This window comes from Pseudomyrmex gracilis, unplaced genomic scaffold, assembly GCF_002006095.1.
Source record: "Pseudomyrmex gracilis isolate BER0280 unplaced genomic scaffold, ASM200609v1 scaffold_18, whole genome shotgun sequence".
NCBI classification, from domain to species: Eukaryota; Metazoa; Arthropoda; class Insecta; order Hymenoptera; family Formicidae; genus Pseudomyrmex; species Pseudomyrmex gracilis.
In genome coordinates this window covers 694,607-709,516 of record NW_018020602.1, presented here as the reverse complement: position 1 = coordinate 709,516, position 14,910 = coordinate 694,607, and the positions used below count along the sequence as shown (strand labels likewise).

General features: G+C 34.9%; 4 protein-coding genes across 5 annotated transcripts; 1 reads left to right on the top strand and 3 right to left on the bottom strand.

The window, feature by feature from the left end:
* Nucleotides 1-1,128: 1,128 nt before the first annotated feature.
* On the bottom strand, nucleotides 1,129-2,540 carry LOC109864231. Its single transcript, XM_020445250.1, has 3 exons — nucleotides 2,429-2,540; nucleotides 1,996-2,214; nucleotides 1,129-1,696 (listed from the first exon to the last, which is right to left on the bottom strand). The coding sequence occupies exons 1-3, from the start codon at nucleotides 2,468-2,470 to the stop codon at nucleotides 1,334-1,336; spliced, it is 624 nt and encodes a 207-aa protein (XP_020300839.1). The 5' UTR covers nucleotides 2,471-2,540; the 3' UTR covers nucleotides 1,129-1,333.
* Nucleotides 2,541-3,573: 1,033 nt separating this feature from the next.
* Nucleotides 3,574-5,936, top strand: LOC109864233. The gene is made up of 4 exons (XM_020445253.1): nucleotides 3,574-3,858; nucleotides 4,059-4,139; nucleotides 4,298-5,061; nucleotides 5,336-5,936. Exons 1-4 carry the CDS (start codon nucleotides 3,814-3,816, stop codon nucleotides 5,715-5,717), a joined length of 1,272 nt encoding a protein of 423 aa, XP_020300842.1. The 5' UTR covers nucleotides 3,574-3,813; the 3' UTR covers nucleotides 5,718-5,936.
* Nucleotides 5,937-5,972: 36 nt separating this feature from the next.
* On the bottom strand, nucleotides 5,973-10,636 carry LOC109864232 (alpha-N-acetylglucosaminidase). The gene is made up of 14 exons (XM_020445252.1): nucleotides 10,441-10,636; nucleotides 9,982-10,145; nucleotides 9,695-9,873; nucleotides 9,407-9,625; nucleotides 9,087-9,314; nucleotides 8,891-8,954; nucleotides 8,666-8,811; nucleotides 8,420-8,504; nucleotides 8,070-8,219; nucleotides 7,793-7,935; nucleotides 7,411-7,570; nucleotides 7,111-7,301; nucleotides 6,386-6,771; nucleotides 5,973-6,175 (listed from the first exon to the last, which is right to left on the bottom strand). The coding sequence occupies exons 1-14, from the start codon at nucleotides 10,508-10,510 to the stop codon at nucleotides 6,117-6,119; spliced, it is 2,244 nt and encodes a 747-aa protein (XP_020300841.1). The 5' UTR covers nucleotides 10,511-10,636; the 3' UTR covers nucleotides 5,973-6,116.
* Nucleotides 10,637-10,840: 204 nt separating this feature from the next.
* On the bottom strand, nucleotides 10,841-13,855 carry LOC109864234 (glycerol-3-phosphate phosphatase-like). Of its 2 annotated transcripts, XM_020445254.1 has the most exons (7): nucleotides 13,394-13,855; nucleotides 13,119-13,327; nucleotides 12,684-12,844; nucleotides 12,340-12,474; nucleotides 11,838-12,051; nucleotides 11,519-11,663; nucleotides 10,841-11,320 (listed from the first exon to the last, which is right to left on the bottom strand). In XM_020445254.1, the coding sequence occupies exons 2-7, from the start codon at nucleotides 13,207-13,209 to the stop codon at nucleotides 11,131-11,133; spliced, it is 936 nt and encodes a 311-aa protein (XP_020300843.1). In that variant the 5' UTR covers nucleotides 13,210-13,327; nucleotides 13,394-13,855; the 3' UTR covers nucleotides 10,841-11,130. The 2 variants fall into 2 exon arrangements, with proteins under 2 accessions (XP_020300843.1, XP_020300844.1); XM_020445255.1 differs by having other exon boundaries at nucleotides 13,119-13,855.
* Nucleotides 13,856-14,910: the final 1,055 nt, after the last annotated feature.

The following is a 14,910-nucleotide window of genomic DNA, read 5'->3' as shown; positions in this document are numbered from 1 at the left end:
TATATATTTGCTGTTTCAATACACATAGCCGAATATTGTTGTCGTACAATATTATGAAACGCGTCTTACATAATTTGTAGTTACGCATTAACGAGTCAATAAAATCGTGACATGGCAAACTGTTGATACGCAGAATTAATCTGTAAACAACGCACACTGTTGCAAACTTGCGTCGCCACACTCTCATCGATCACGTTTGCTTATACAGGTGCAGCCTGTACATAAATTCGTAGAGGCGTAGCTCATTATCTGTAATTTATCAAATGCTACTCCTCTTTTGTCTTCAGCTAGACAGTAAACAGATGTAATCTTAGCTCAGAATGTGACGCATACGGTTTGTCTCGATCGGATCAAACAGATCGAGTTTACACTCAATCGGAATAAAAAATTTCTCTCTGCGACGACTTCCGCCCGCATGACTACTTACATTTTTTTCAAAATTTGTTTAACGCGACAATAAAAACTGAAAAAAAATTAACTGAGAATCCACGTTGATTACAGTTTGATACAATGTGTAAATATAGAAAACTGAACATTTTTGTTTGAAAAAGTGACTTGTTATTAATATTATTCTGCGGCGGCGTACTTAAGTTATTTTGGTGCACAGATTCGACGCGCGGTACAGAATCTTTTACCGATCGCATTACCAATTATCCGATCTCTCCTCTCACGTACGTGTCATTTTCACGTGTGATATCGGAGATAACAACCGCACAAATCAGTCATCGGTTTTATTAATAAATCTCGCCCCCGAGGAGAGATTGTCGGCACGCGATTTCTCGCATAACAGGCGTTATTTCATGGTCGAATTACAAGTGACAAGAATTGCGTCGAGACACGAAAGAAAGGAACCATCGACATTACTCGTCTCGGGTTCAAATCTCTTCAATTCAAGCTGAAATATCTGAGTAGCAAATATCCGAAAAGTCATTTAGACAATTATTTTAAATATATTCTAAAAATATTAAAAATAAAAAAATGCATTTAAAAAATACAATAATCGCATACTTAAAATAATTCACTATATCGAGCAAGATCTCGATATCAATAACTTTATCTAATGGAAACACACTACTAATGCCGCGATTCCGTATGTAGATATATGTGCGAAGAAAACATTATTATTTATTTTTTTTTTTTTTTTAGTGTCTACTATCATAATAGCGATGAGTCTGTGCCGCGTTGCACAAATAAATTGTTCGATAAATGAGAGATTTTTTTCAAGATATCGCGTTCGAAACTAGCGTTGCATGTTAAATTACGACAGAATATAATTTCCGCTCGTTCAATTATTTACATGCGGTTTTGAATAAACGATATACACGAGTTCGTCCTACTTTCTTCTGTAAGGAGTCGGATAATCTGTGAGAAGACTGCCAGTGGATACAATAGCTCCAGGCCCGCCGAGTATGCCGCCCTTATTGGCGAACCAGCCGTTGCCTCCAAGAAAACCGGCCGGTTCCAGTCGATTTGTGTAGAAACCGGTGTCACTAGGACCTGTGAAGTGCACCAGACCGCCGGTTCCGAGTTGCTTCGCCGTTGCGTTTTGCACGTTGACGCCCAGATTGTTGAGCACCTCTTTTAGCAAGACGAAACGATCCTGCAGGAAGGACTGTGGCGAAAATTGGATCTTCTGTGAGAGCGGCGCCAAGAACCACGACAACGGACCCGGTCTTGTCGTCGAAATCTCCTCGAACTTGCCATAAAAATATTACGTTATATGGCATATGGTCGATTAAATGAATATCAATCCAATTGATTTTTTAATTAATTGATTTTTAATTAATTGAGCATTAATAGGGCAAATTAAACAACATACATATTCAATATACAGAAAATAGAGAGATCAAATTATTGAAATAAGCTGACAGTCAATAACACAATGTATATATTGAAGTTTTAATTAATTAGTGAGATCAAATCGTGGGAGAGAGAAAGAGAGACGTCACAAAGAAGATTTGATGTTTGTCAATACAAACGGAATAAAGCGCTTACAGGCAGTGCGGTCGTATCGCGCGCTGTACTGGCTGCCGAATCGACTGTTGCATCAGCTGTTCGCGTGGTCGTTAACGGCACCTCGTTGGTCGGCAAAGCAGAATTCCGCGGCCGTTCTTTTAATCCGAGCGGCTTCGACTTTGCGTGATTACCGTGATCGATTTCATTGATCGATTCGTCGAGTGTCGAGTTCAGAGGTTTCGTCTGCGTTATTGCAACCTGTGCAAATGATGTGTACACATATATATTTTTATTTATTCTCATATTACTTACTATTAAATTAAACAAAATGAAATAAAAAGAAAAATAATTAACGTGTCAATTTAGCAAAACACACACACAAATCGCTTAATTTTTGATAATCAACAGAAAGAAGAATATCATAATTAATAAGTTTGTGGGGGATATCGTTTTTGAAAGGTTAACGTCTTACCGCCGTGAATAACACCCACATAAATCCGGTCGCTCTTGCCATCGCTGAATGCGAGTATCGCGGTAAAGAGGATTCCGTGTTTCTGTATAACTTGTTCTTGCGTCGTAAAGCGTGTCAGATAGAACTAAGGCAATATAGTACTTAACGCTGCTTATATATAATGCTGTTTCATGCGTAATAAGCATAATCGCATAAGGGCGCCCACATGCGCAACGTAACAGATATAGTCGCGCAATCAGTAAATGTTTTTCTGCAACAGAGAGAAATGCTCCCGTTTTTCTTACGACGCAACATAAGTTCCGTTAGAGTAAATATTTTTTTACAAGATATTTCCGAATAAATTGAATAAAACGTTCTCTGTTTGAAAGATCAAAACCTTGTTTCAACAACTTGCAACTACGACAATTTTAAAATCGCGAAACAAAAGACGATAAAAGTTGGTCGTGAAACCGGTCAGGTGATTTTTTTTCTGATTATCTTGGTCCGCGACCGACTCTCCTTGAAGATGTTTTTGACTGAAAGAGAAATTTTACTCTTATTGGAAGTTGTCACATTGGAAATCGTCGTCGAAGGTCGAAGTGCTCGTCGGTATACGAACAATATAATATGCACACAGGTATAATACGCTCTAAGACGCAAAATGGTTTGAGGAATGTTTAAGAAGAGAATCTTTTCGAAGAAACTTGTTTATTTAAATAAACAGCAAAAATAAAATAACTGTGAATCAACTTTTCTCTTCTTATAGTATCAGCTACTAGTTTTGGCACCAGTTCGTTCAATCAAATTATCTTATTTCTTCGACACGTGTACAATTTGTTTTTATTTATTTTTTTTTTTTTATTTCATATTTTATAAACCGCGTATATACAAAAGAAATTGCGAAGAAAAGACTTGCTGTCGATGCATTCCGATCAAATTGACCCGAGTGCAAAGCGGAATATCCGTCCCAAGAAACGTGCACGGCATATCGATGATGGCTTAGTTTAGACGTCACTTTGTGACTTGGTATCAATGAACGCGATTCACGGTCGCAGACATAGCCGACTCGTCACGTAATTAACGATCCTGCACAGGGACCCGTTCGTTTACACACGCGTCGTCCACGTAAGAGTGTGAAGGTGTGCGACGTCGAGGACGACCTAAGACCGTTATGAATCTTTTCGAGACCAGTCTCGTCCCAACGGCCGTTCGCGAACCTCGAGATTGTCTGCGAAAATCATCAATTCTTTTCTCGACGGCTGTCTAGAATCTTGAAATATTTTCTCGAAGAATAAAACAGATCGGTGTATTGTTGTGACAGTAAAATAGATAAAGTATTTATATTCACGCAGTGTTTGAGAAAAGTGTGTGTGTTTTTTTTTTAAATTTAAAAGAAATATCTCATTATGAAAATAGTGTGCAGGTTGATAGTAGTTTTATTTTTTCGACAAGTAAGTAACTTTTACAGTAATAATAGGTGAGTGAGTGAATAATAATAAATACTTTCGACAATCTGCCTTTAGTGTGCGAAATATTTCCGTGTACAATAAATATATACGCTTATGTGATTGCGGCTACCAACTAGGAGAGGATGTACATACGTATATTTTTGCGTGCTTCATATGTTAATTAAAATTTTTCACAACTTCAGGCTCTTGCTGGAGTCGCTAAAAAGCCGCCGGCCTTTTCAACGCCAGTGTATTCGAATTCATATCTTCCTGCCGCTATGCAGGTGAATCACACACTTTACTCGATTTAATAAAAAGCGCTTCTAAACTACATATATTTATCTAAATATAGAAAAACATTTACATGCTGCATTAAAAATTTTTTACACACTTTGGAATATATCGAAAGATACAACAGTTGCGAAATTTATTTCTTAAATAGGTGATTTTTCATGCGGTCGAGCAATTGAAAGTACTGCAAGTAGAAGAGACGCAAACAGTAACCCAATCGTCGTCAGCAACGACTTTGCCGATGAAGGATCAACAATCGCTATCGACGACGTCCGAAGGAATTTCTGTGACGACAACCGTCACGAAAGCGCACGACGAACAGACAGAAATTTCTCAACTGTCCTCGACTCCAATGAATAAAATATCGAATCAAGATTTGTTCGAAACTTCCGATCCGCCGGAAGTCGCGCAACATGTGGAAAATTCGACCGTTTCAATAGTCTTTAACAGTGATGACCACGAAGAACCGCCCGAAGTGAACGAAGAAATGGTCGAAATCAATTACGAGTCATCGGCCACGCCGGAAACAAATCACGAATTGCCGGAGGTTGTCCAGGAGACGCAGGAATTCAATCAGGAATTCCCAGAGAAGAGCGAAGAGGAAGAAAAATTCTTCACGGTGATAAATTCATCGGTAAACTCCTTCAGCGAAGCGCCCGTCGTCGAAACTTCGCTACACGACGTTGTATCGCAACAGCAGTCAACACAGACTTCTGTGACAGATGAAATGCCAGATGATAAGCAGAAGAAAAAGAAACCGACTATTGATAGCATTGTGGACGAAATTTACGGAATTGTGAAGACAACTAGCTCTCCGTTCATCGAGGACTCGGATATGAGCGACGAGTCAAAGAGCGTAACGGAACTTTCGATCGAAAAGATGGAAAATATTGAAGACGAAGAGGATGAAACGAGGTGACGACACAACTTGTTGTTTTTATTTTGCAAAACTTATTCTTTAAACATATTTTTGACGCACAAATAATGTTTGATGAATATATAATATATTTATTTTAATTTCAAACGCTGAAAATTATAAAAGAACTTTATTGCAGTTTTGAATTTAACTTTCGTCGGTTTAAGAAATCTGATAAATAATATAAACAGATAGATAAGAGATCTAAAGAGCGTAAATAAAAAGCGCTTTTAACAAGCTATGTTTTTTTTTTTTTTTTTTGTCGCGCGGTAGGTTCACTCTGCTGGGTGAGAAAGTGGCTCAAGTACCACGACCAAGTTTGAACAGCTACTTAAGGCGCACCAAAGTACCGCCTAGGCCGGCACTTCAACAGCTGGCGAGCCTCTACGACGCTCTGAGCAAGGATGCGCGGAAGCAAGGATTCGCACGTTTCGCCGGGTACTCGAACGAGGTTCTGAAGACTCTGGAGTCGTCCGCCGAGGGTGGGATCGGACCGCAGTTAAAACAACTGCTGAAGAAGGTCGTTGAGCGAAACGAGCTCACCAGAGACGACGCGAAGACAAAAACTTCACAGGCGTTGCGAGATCTCGACGATCCTGGCAGCGCGCTCAACATGGATCTGAGACGTTTGTTACCTTTACGTTTTACAGCTTGATGAGGAACGTGTCATGTAAAACGTTCTGATATACTTTGTGGAAAAAAATATAAATGTATTATATATGAAAAAAAATATTATATCTTGAAGGAGTAAAAAAATCAATGTTCGTAAACGCTTGCGCGTTTAGAGATTCTAAAAGTGTGTTTTGTTTTCAGGAAATAAGAAGATACATACACATTGATATTTTATTTACCTCCATATATTTTAAATGCAAAATTATTTTCATTGAGAGATACAATGTATAGGATTTAATTATACGTGTCAAAGTTTTCTCTCTACATGTTTCTATACGTTAAAAAAATGTATAGACATATATATCTGTAATTTTTTATTTATTTAAACGTATATGAATTAAGAAATGAATTATATTTCCAAGCCTCAAGATGTTTGATATGATTATAATTCTTCTTTGTACCATTTGGAAATTATTTTCATAGCTATCTCTATAGTATCACCTAAAAAGAAGTAAGTATAATATACAATTTTTTTATAATATACAATTTTTTCGAGTATTATAGTATTATATATTGAATAGGTTTTATATTAATTTTCAAAAATATATGTTTGCTAGAAATCGTGGTTACAAAAATATATAAAGCGACGAATAACTAAGTAAAACCGATTGATCCGAGTGTTCGCGAAAAATTTTCAGAAGAATGAGTTACCTTTCGGTTTTACCGGATAAAGCCTCGTAGAAAAAGTGAAAGGTCGCTCGACTTCGCGAAATATCCTATTGTTAATCTCAGTGATGTTGAATTTTGTTCTTTCGAGCAGAGATTTTTCAAGAGCACTGAGGAAGAACGCCCATCTGAGTTTGAAGTAGTCCGCGACTACTCCTGACCACTGTTTATTCGCGTAGTCTCTGATCTCGCCATTTGGACCCCACAAAGTAATTTGATTTCTCGCATTATATTCATAAGACCGTTTCTCTTCTTCATTGTCACCCATATTTTTCGCTTGGGTTAACCAAGTGCCAAGCAGAAAATTATTTCCCGACGCCAGAATAGACTCGAGATCGTCAAAGAGTTCCAACAGAGCGTTTACGTGCGATCTGTGACGTATTTTAATCAAGAATAAAATTTCACTTTTCTAAAGTCGCATGTCCTGTCAACAGTGTTCCACAATTATCGTGTAATATTTGGAAAGTGGATTTTTTGAAACATTATTATAAAACGGAAGTTCTAATATGAAAGTGGCAAAGCCAAAATAGTTGTTAAATTTTTAAACAAAATTAAAGAGAGATTAGATTATTAATTACAGTCACAATTATAAGCTCGCTATTTTCGCGCGTATTAGAATTTATCTTATAATGTTTCAAAACATCTACTTTTCAAATGTTATGCGATAGTTGTGCAACATCCTGTACACGTAATATCATATCAACACTCACTGAAAAGCAGTGATGTTTCTTTTTTTGTAACTATCTATGATTTTTACATAAATATCATCGGCCATTATTTGAAGAGCTTGTCTAGTTATGTCGACCACGTCGTGTCTATAAAGAGTACTGTTTTCTCTACCGTATCTCGCTTTTAAGAATACATTCCACATAAAGTAGAAATTTTTGCGCTTGTACCAGATCTGCATTAAAACTCGCATTACGATACATCTTTAACTAATATAATTCCTAAATTAAAATATAAAATTCACTAATATAAATTTATATTATTATTAAAATTGAATATTATACCGATGGCGAAATATTTAAACTTGGCCGTCTGGTAATAACGTAGTGTCCTCTTATTCTTTCCGTGCCGATAAAATTATAAACTGTTCTACCAAGATACTGCCAGGCAGCCGTTGTGTATTCGTTCCATGCACCGTATCTTCGTGTAGCGTAATTTTCAAACCTGTCGATTAACAATATTTTCTTGTATTTATCAATTAATCGATTAGATAAATTATATTTCTCTATAAGTTTTTGTACAATAGACACTTAAAAAATTATGAAGGCTTTCAATTATCAGCTCTGTCGATACGTTATCGAAATACGATAAAAGACTTAGAGAAAAAATAACGATATACATATATACTTTTTCAACGATACATCGGGATTGTGCGAGCATTCTCACCAAGCGTCGAGATCGACGGGCTCGTGACGGTACGCCATTTCGTTCATTAGTTCGTAAATTACGTAATTCTGATTAATGCCTTCGGGTGTCAAACCGGTTCCCACCATTGTACTGCCATTCATGTTTCTAGCCTCGAACGTACGCTAGAAAAAAAAAAAAAATGAATTTACGAAGGAATACATTAAATAAAACTTTTATTTGGTTGCTACTTGCAAAAACAACAGCGTTGTCGATTTTTTTTTAATATAAAAAGTGATATAAAAAATTTCTGACGTACCTGATTAATGATTTGTGCGGATCCAAACATTCCTAAAGTACCGCCAAAGTTGTGCAGCATACACCAGATAAATGGCTGACCATAATACGATTTCAACCGATTATATTGCGGGAATTGTTCCGATTGCAGATCTAATACGAGCATTCGTCCCTGCAAGTGATTTTAGTCTGGCGATATGTAAACTTGCATGTTATTATTTGAAAATATTACATACACTCTTTTCTGACGTAAGACAAATTTCTATCTAAGTTATCTCAATGTAACATGTACGTATTTTTACAAACTGACGTACGGTTGTTACATTTGTCAGATTTTTTTTGAGTTTTTGAAATTGATGACTTTAAGTTTACCGTAGGTACCGAGGTCAAGAACGATTTAACTCTGGGTTCCGTCCAGAATGTAAAGTCGTGCACAAACAGCCAACCTTGCATCAACCTTGAGAAATCGTAAATATATTTTCGTATGAGATAGATTATTTCATGTATCTATCTGTGCACCTAAATAATTAGTATTTTGATTTCGAAACAAATTCGAGTGTGTTTAAAAACTATACAATATATATACGAAATTGTCATTTTAAATTCACTTGCACTTACCATATTGCTTTAGGATCAATTGCGTTCATAGCCGCGAAAATCGAACGACCGACGTTTTTCAAATAGGCAAGTTCGCTGCTATCGGGTTCATTTTCGTTAAAAGTGTCGCAGTTGTAAATATGATCGGTGCCAAACTCGTCGATGTACTGAAATATTTATGTTTCTATATCTTATTAAAAAAAATGTTTTTATTGGAATTTTACTTTATAATTGATGTTGACTTACCATTCTGAGAAACTTCTCTCCGATTGTGCGAAATAGCGGGTCCGTCGGATCTAATAAATAAGGACTGAAAATAAAAAAAATTATGCTGTGTGTGAAAACTTTATTTAATAATCTTAAGAGTGTAAATATATATATATTTTACGCAAAAATGTCAGAAAAAAAGAAATGTATAAAATTGTGATGCTTCGACTCGTACCAACAATATTTATCTTCAAATCTGTTCCACGGTTCGATTTTGGTCATATTGACATTTGGAAAGAGCCTAGCGAAAGCTCGTGGCACATGACCGGCAAATGCCGGAAGCACCGGCACGATTCCGAGATCTCTCATTCTCCGGAGAATCTGATGTTGCAGATGCACGGTGCGATTATGCCAATTTGACGACAATGGCCCGCCGAATCCACGAATGTTGCCCATTCTTGCCCTGAAGTGTCGCGGTAAAAATAACGTGTCTTTGATAAAAACGATCTATAACATAGACCCAGTATTCTCTTAAGAATTAAACGGATATATAACCAGGGTAAAAAAGCAGGTCCACCCAAGTGCTCGTCAATTTCCTCCTGGGTGAGGTTGAAATCTCGATACAGTTTTTGCCAGATCGCTTCTTGCCCGGTGAAAGCAAGAGCCAGATTAATACCATTAAGAGCCATCCAGTCAATGTTTCTCTCCCATTCCTGCCATTGCCACCAAGCTGAACTATATCCCGCAGTACACACATTTTGGTAATATCTGAATCTGTAAAAACAGGAAATTATCACATAATATCACAAACAAATATATCACGAGTGAATCTCGCGTTGTCACCTGTCGTTGGACGTAATTTTAACTCGAACATCCGGCAACGTGTTTGGCAAGTTCACAGAGATACCGTCCCACGACAAGTGTACATTACAGTAGTTTTTCAAGTAATAGTGCAAACCCCACGTGATCGCCACTCCAGAAGTGCCACGAATCTCGATCTCGCCTAGAGGATTTTTTGTTATCTGCCGAAACACAAAAATTCGAGTTGCTCGATAAGTTACATTTTTCAGCGAGAAAAAGGAGCTGGATTATCTAACGCATGATTGTAACAAAAAGTAAACGCTCTGTACCTTGAAGGTATCTTTGTCGATAGGACCCAAATCGGTATCTACCAACATAACAAACAAATTTGACGTTTCCTTGCCTAGAAGTCTTTCCGCGACATCTTTAGCTGCTCTTGCCTGAATTTCCCACGACGTATGTGGCTTTATGTGACCCAAAGTATTCTGAAACTCTGCGTTTCGTGTTTTCAGTCAAGGTGATAACGAATTCGATTACTTGGCATTCTAAACCGAACCGTTGGTCTAACGGTCTATTTTATTTGAATTTAAAATATTAAAAAAATTGCAACAATTCTGTCATCTTCTTCTTTCAAGTATTTATTAATACGTTCTATTGTTTATTTATAACGAAAAAACAGTTTTACAAAACTTATTTTTAACGAATTTTTTTAAAATAGAATCTCGAAAGAAGTGCTAAATAAAAAAAGATACAGATACAGAGAATTAAGGTTAATAAATTGTACTTACTGTCATGCTTGCGACAATTAACTGTTATAAGAAATCCATATATTATGAGAGATAATGTTAAGCATGACATTATCGCCAATATAAATTTTTTTTTAAGCACGATAACTGACACGAATTAAAAACGAGACAGAAAGAACGATCGTGCACTGCACTGTAACATCTCTGCTTGTATATTAGACTTCTTATCTGATGAGGCGTATCTGTCACCACAACGACCGTCAATGACTCATGTAATGACTTGATATGACCGTTTCAATGATAATCATGTATTAGCGTTGACTGCTTAAACTTGAATTATTGATGTAGCACACGACTTTATGCATAAATAAAACTATTTTGCACATATGTACGTAATATGTACATGTTTTATAAAATAAAGAAATTATAAATTTGCATTTTAATATACGTCATTATTTATTGAATAAGTTTCTACATACACATAACTTTTTTGTCGAGTGTTTAAATGTTGAAAATTTAACAATTATAATATGTGTATTACACTTGAAAACTATGTCTCATGTACATCCGGAAATGTAACGCGCAAAATGTAACTTGTAAAAACATTATTTTTTCTTTTAGCAGTAACTGAAAAACAGTTTTTGTAATCTTTAGTTAAAGACAATTGTGTTATATAATGTTTTTCTTGTCATTTTGAAATAGATGTTCTTGTGTATGTGGGGTAATACACCGTTAATTTTTAATGGTCGCACATAAATTTTGTAAATCTTCAACAGCGGCAAATAACTGACCCAAAGTAGGAAGATAATAATCGGGACAACTGTCTTCTTGTTTTTGTGCCTTTTCTAGAGTGTCCACTCCCGTACTGACAAAAAGTTTTGTAAATCCGCACATGGAAGCAAACTGCATGTCTTGATCACTCCTGCATTAATATTTCTAAATCAATATACGTATAACCAATTTAAATTGAATAAGATAATTATTAATAAATATCATAATTTGTAAGAGTAATTATATTGATAAACAGCAAAATGCAAATACTAATATGATATAAATTTCGCATGAACATTAAAGATATTTGTTTGCGTAAACATGTGAAAATGAATCGTTTGTTACTCACGAGTCACCTATAAAAAGACATCTACGTGGATCAGTTACATTGCATTTATCGAAAATGTAATCTTTGAGAATTGAGCTAGGTTTTCCGCACACGATTGGTTTTCTTTCAGTCTGTGAACTGATAATATGAATGTACGGTCCAGGACCTAAGAACACACACATTTTTTAATCACAATTAAAAATTTTTTATCTAACTTCAATCAAGATTAAAAAAAAGATTTTTGTTGTATTATTTTTATTTACATTTTTTTAGTAATTTTAAAATATTTTTATATATTAATGCACATATTATTGCACGACGTACACGTTAATGCACTTACCTAAAATGTTGATTTTAGGTGATGTTTTTATATTTATCCAATTGTCCATTATTCCTACTATATACAATACATCTTTACGTTCAAGGCATGATATAGCTAAAGCCAGCTTCATCCAATTTACGGTGACATCAAAATCAACAATAACAGCTTTAACAGACGGCCGATCTATAACTTCATTTACGGTCGCAGTCTGATTATCCGCGAAAAATTTTGGCTGTGAGATCAAAAGTCATTTTAATTTATTTTTATTTACTTTTACACATGTATGCTAAAAGAATGAATAAAATTGCAAAAACAACCAATTTCCACTTTTACTAAAACTTATGAAAAATATGATATTATAAAAAAAGGATTAAAATATATATATTGACGTTATACGTTCAGATAATGTTTAAACGACTTGTTATATGGTTTTTTTTCTTAATTTCGATTTAGTGATAATTTTTTATGAAACTGATTCTGATAATATTCTTATTGTTTATCGTTGAATATATTAACTTACGTCTTCTACTAATTTTATTCCAGCTTCTATTAATTGTTTTCGAGCCACATTTGAAACTATAGCGAACACTTCGTCTTGAAAATTAATTTTTTTCAAATACCAGATAATCACTTTGATAGTGTTAATTACATGATCCTGTAAATCACACAGCTATCTTGAAACTTATAACAATGTGCAATATTAAGTGCGTAATTAATTTTTCAAATCTTGATGCAAAGTCAATGTGTTAAGATTAAAAATATAAATACATGTGTAATAAATGTATGTTAATATCAGTTCAAATTACTGATTATGTAATATAAGTTATCAGCAAAGATATAAAAAAAAAAAAAATCAATATTTACTGGACTTATATCCAAAGAGGCATGACGAGCAAGTTTGCTAAACGCGCTTGAGTCTCTAGTACTGTTATTCGTTACTAGATACACTTGCTTTCCCATCTTCTGCAGTGTCGCTAGAGACTCGAAAGCATTTGCAATAGGATGATCGATTTGCCATACAACTCCTAGAGAAACACACATAATTCTTCTGTCATATATACATATGTAAATAAATGTGGGATTATCTTAAGTTTATCTTCAGATGCTCTGCAGCCAATAAAACTACTCGTACACCATCTGAAGATAAACTTAAGATGATCTTAAATATAAGATCCGACTATGAATATCGGCCTAAATCTTATATGTGATCAGATAAAAGTGATTTTTCAGAAACATGTATGTGTCTATATGTGTTCTTTTGTTCTGAACATTAAGTTTTTTTTGTTGATTTTTACTTACCGTCAAAATCGGACATCACTACGTCGAAAGATGTTAAAAATTGTTTCAACTGAGTAACCGACAATTTCGTAAGATCCTTTGTCTTCGACATTATCAAAGTCACTTTGTTCTAAAACGTTTTTGATTCAGATCAGTCGTCTTTGTATTGAAAATAGATTCTCTAACGGCGGTCAACTTTTCGACTTTGGAACAACCGTGCTTCTGAAGAACTACCAGTTCACTGGCGTGATTACTTTACCAAAGTATGGAAATGTTGAAAACACATGAATACATACATATAAATATCCCGCTCAAACTGATAGCATCGTTGACGTTCGTAAAATGTCTCTTTCAATGTATTGTATTTACACGACTTATGACACTCGTCACAATGCAGATACTTCGTATCGGAACCGCGGCACATTGTACACTGTATAAGACGTTGGATTTTACATTCACTTCCCCACTCTTGCTCCTGATTTCGTATCAATTTTCTCATTTTATTTATTTCCCTGTAAATTTTTTAATACGTTTTATACATTTTTTTCTCATACTTTTTCTTCCAGATAACACATTTTTAGCACTCGAGAAGCGTAATATCGTAACTAACACTACCTCGTGATCGCAGTGATAAGCAAATGAGAGAAATCGAGCGAAGAGTGGGGAAGCGTGTAGTCATAAACGCCACAAAGCCACCGAGGACAAGTGGAAAACCTGTTCTCACATTACACTATGAAAAAGTCTGTAAATTTATATAAATAATAAATATTATACTATCAATAGCGTGAAACTTATGTAACTTTACACATGAACGTATCTACGAGAGAAAGATCGAGTTTAATATTTTCACGCTTCGGCGAGTTGTGTGATTACGAGTTCTTGTGTACAGAAAGTAACACATTTATCAATAAAACGATTAAAAAACCTGAGATAATAATACGATTAATTTACCTTATTATGTTTTATCTTATACAACTCGGCTCTATCTTGTTCCTGACAAAGGTAAATCGAAATAAAGAGATTAAACACCTTTGGGTTAATAGAATTTCAATTTATTAAGTTTCTTTTCCCTATAGCCATCAGTGTCTTGATTCTCATTTACAAAGGTATTATATAGTCGTAACGGTAATAACTAATAATCAGTAATAATAATCTTAATTGTAATAATCAGTGATCAATAATGATATAATAATGATAATTAATAATAATAGTAATAATAATACTAGCAATCAATGACGATACATTAATATGGACAATCGCATCGTACGTTTAATCGTCGTCCTGTCGTCGTCTCTCTGACATACAAAAAAGTTATCATCAGCTTCTCGTCCACACTCGCTCGGACTTTCGGCGAAAGAAAGACAAGAGTCTTATGTTATTATTCACAGCAATAAGAAAAAATGACTAAATGACAAAATTATTTATCAGTAAACCTGACTAGACAAGATAAACTCTCTTATACTCCTACACGGGGTGACATAGAAACATTCGTCGCACAACAAGCGTGAAAGCGTGGAGAACGCCGCCGCGATCGACGAACTTTTAAAGAAAAAAATGTTTCCTGCCTGAATCTCTTCGTAAAAACTTTATGATTGAATTAGGAAACGTATATTTTCAAATCAGTGAAGTAAAATAATTAAATTGTACTATAAATATATGAATGATTATTTTTGTGTCATCATATATAAATAAGAATTTTAATGACATTTAATGATAAAATTGACAAACGTAATCGTATACTTATTGAATTTTCAATTATCGCGAAATATAAAATTGTATCTTGTATGGGCGTCTCTGCGTTAAAGAATATAGT

Coding starts and splice junctions, on each gene's coding strand:
- LOC109864231 (XM_020445250.1), bottom strand. CDS start 2,470: ATGGCAAGAGCGACCGGATTTATGTGGGTGTTATTCACGGCG. Junction 2,215..2,428: donor TGTGGGTGTTATTCACGGCG/GTAAGACGTTAA, acceptor TCATTTGCACAG/GTTGCAATAACGCAGACGAA. Junction 1,697..1,995: donor GCGATACGACCGCACTGCCT/GTAAGCGCTTTA, acceptor TTTTATGGCAAG/TTCGAGGAGATTTCGACGAC.
- LOC109864232 (XM_020445252.1), bottom strand. CDS start 10,510: ATGTCATGCTTAACATTATCTCTCATAATATATGGATTTCTTATAACA. Junction 8,812..8,890: donor GAGAGAAGTTTCTCAGAATG/GTAAGTCAACAT, acceptor TAAATATTTCAG/TACATCGACGAGTTTGGCAC. Junction 6,772..7,110: donor AGAAACATCACTGCTTTTCA/GTGAGTGTTGAT, acceptor AATACGTCACAG/ATCGCACGTAAACGCTCTGT.
- LOC109864234 (XM_020445255.1), bottom strand. CDS start 13,209: ATGTCGAAGACAAAGGATCTTACGAAATTGTCGGTTACTCAGTTGAAA. Junction 12,052..12,339: donor GAATAAAATTAGTAGAAGAC/GTAAGTTAATAT, acceptor TTGATCTCACAG/CCAAAATTTTTCGCGGATAA. Junction 11,321..11,518: donor TGTCTTTTTATAGGTGACTC/GTGAGTAACAAA, acceptor ATATTAATGCAG/GAGTGATCAAGACATGCAGT.
- LOC109864233 (XM_020445253.1), top strand. CDS start 3,814: ATGAAAATAGTGTGCAGGTTGATAGTAGTTTTATTTTTTCGACAA. Junction 4,140..4,297: donor ATCTTCCTGCCGCTATGCAG/GTGAATCACACA, acceptor TTTCTTAAATAG/GTGATTTTTCATGCGGTCGA. Junction 5,062..5,335: donor GACGAAGAGGATGAAACGAG/GTGACGACACAA, acceptor GTCGCGCGGTAG/GTTCACTCTGCTGGGTGAGA.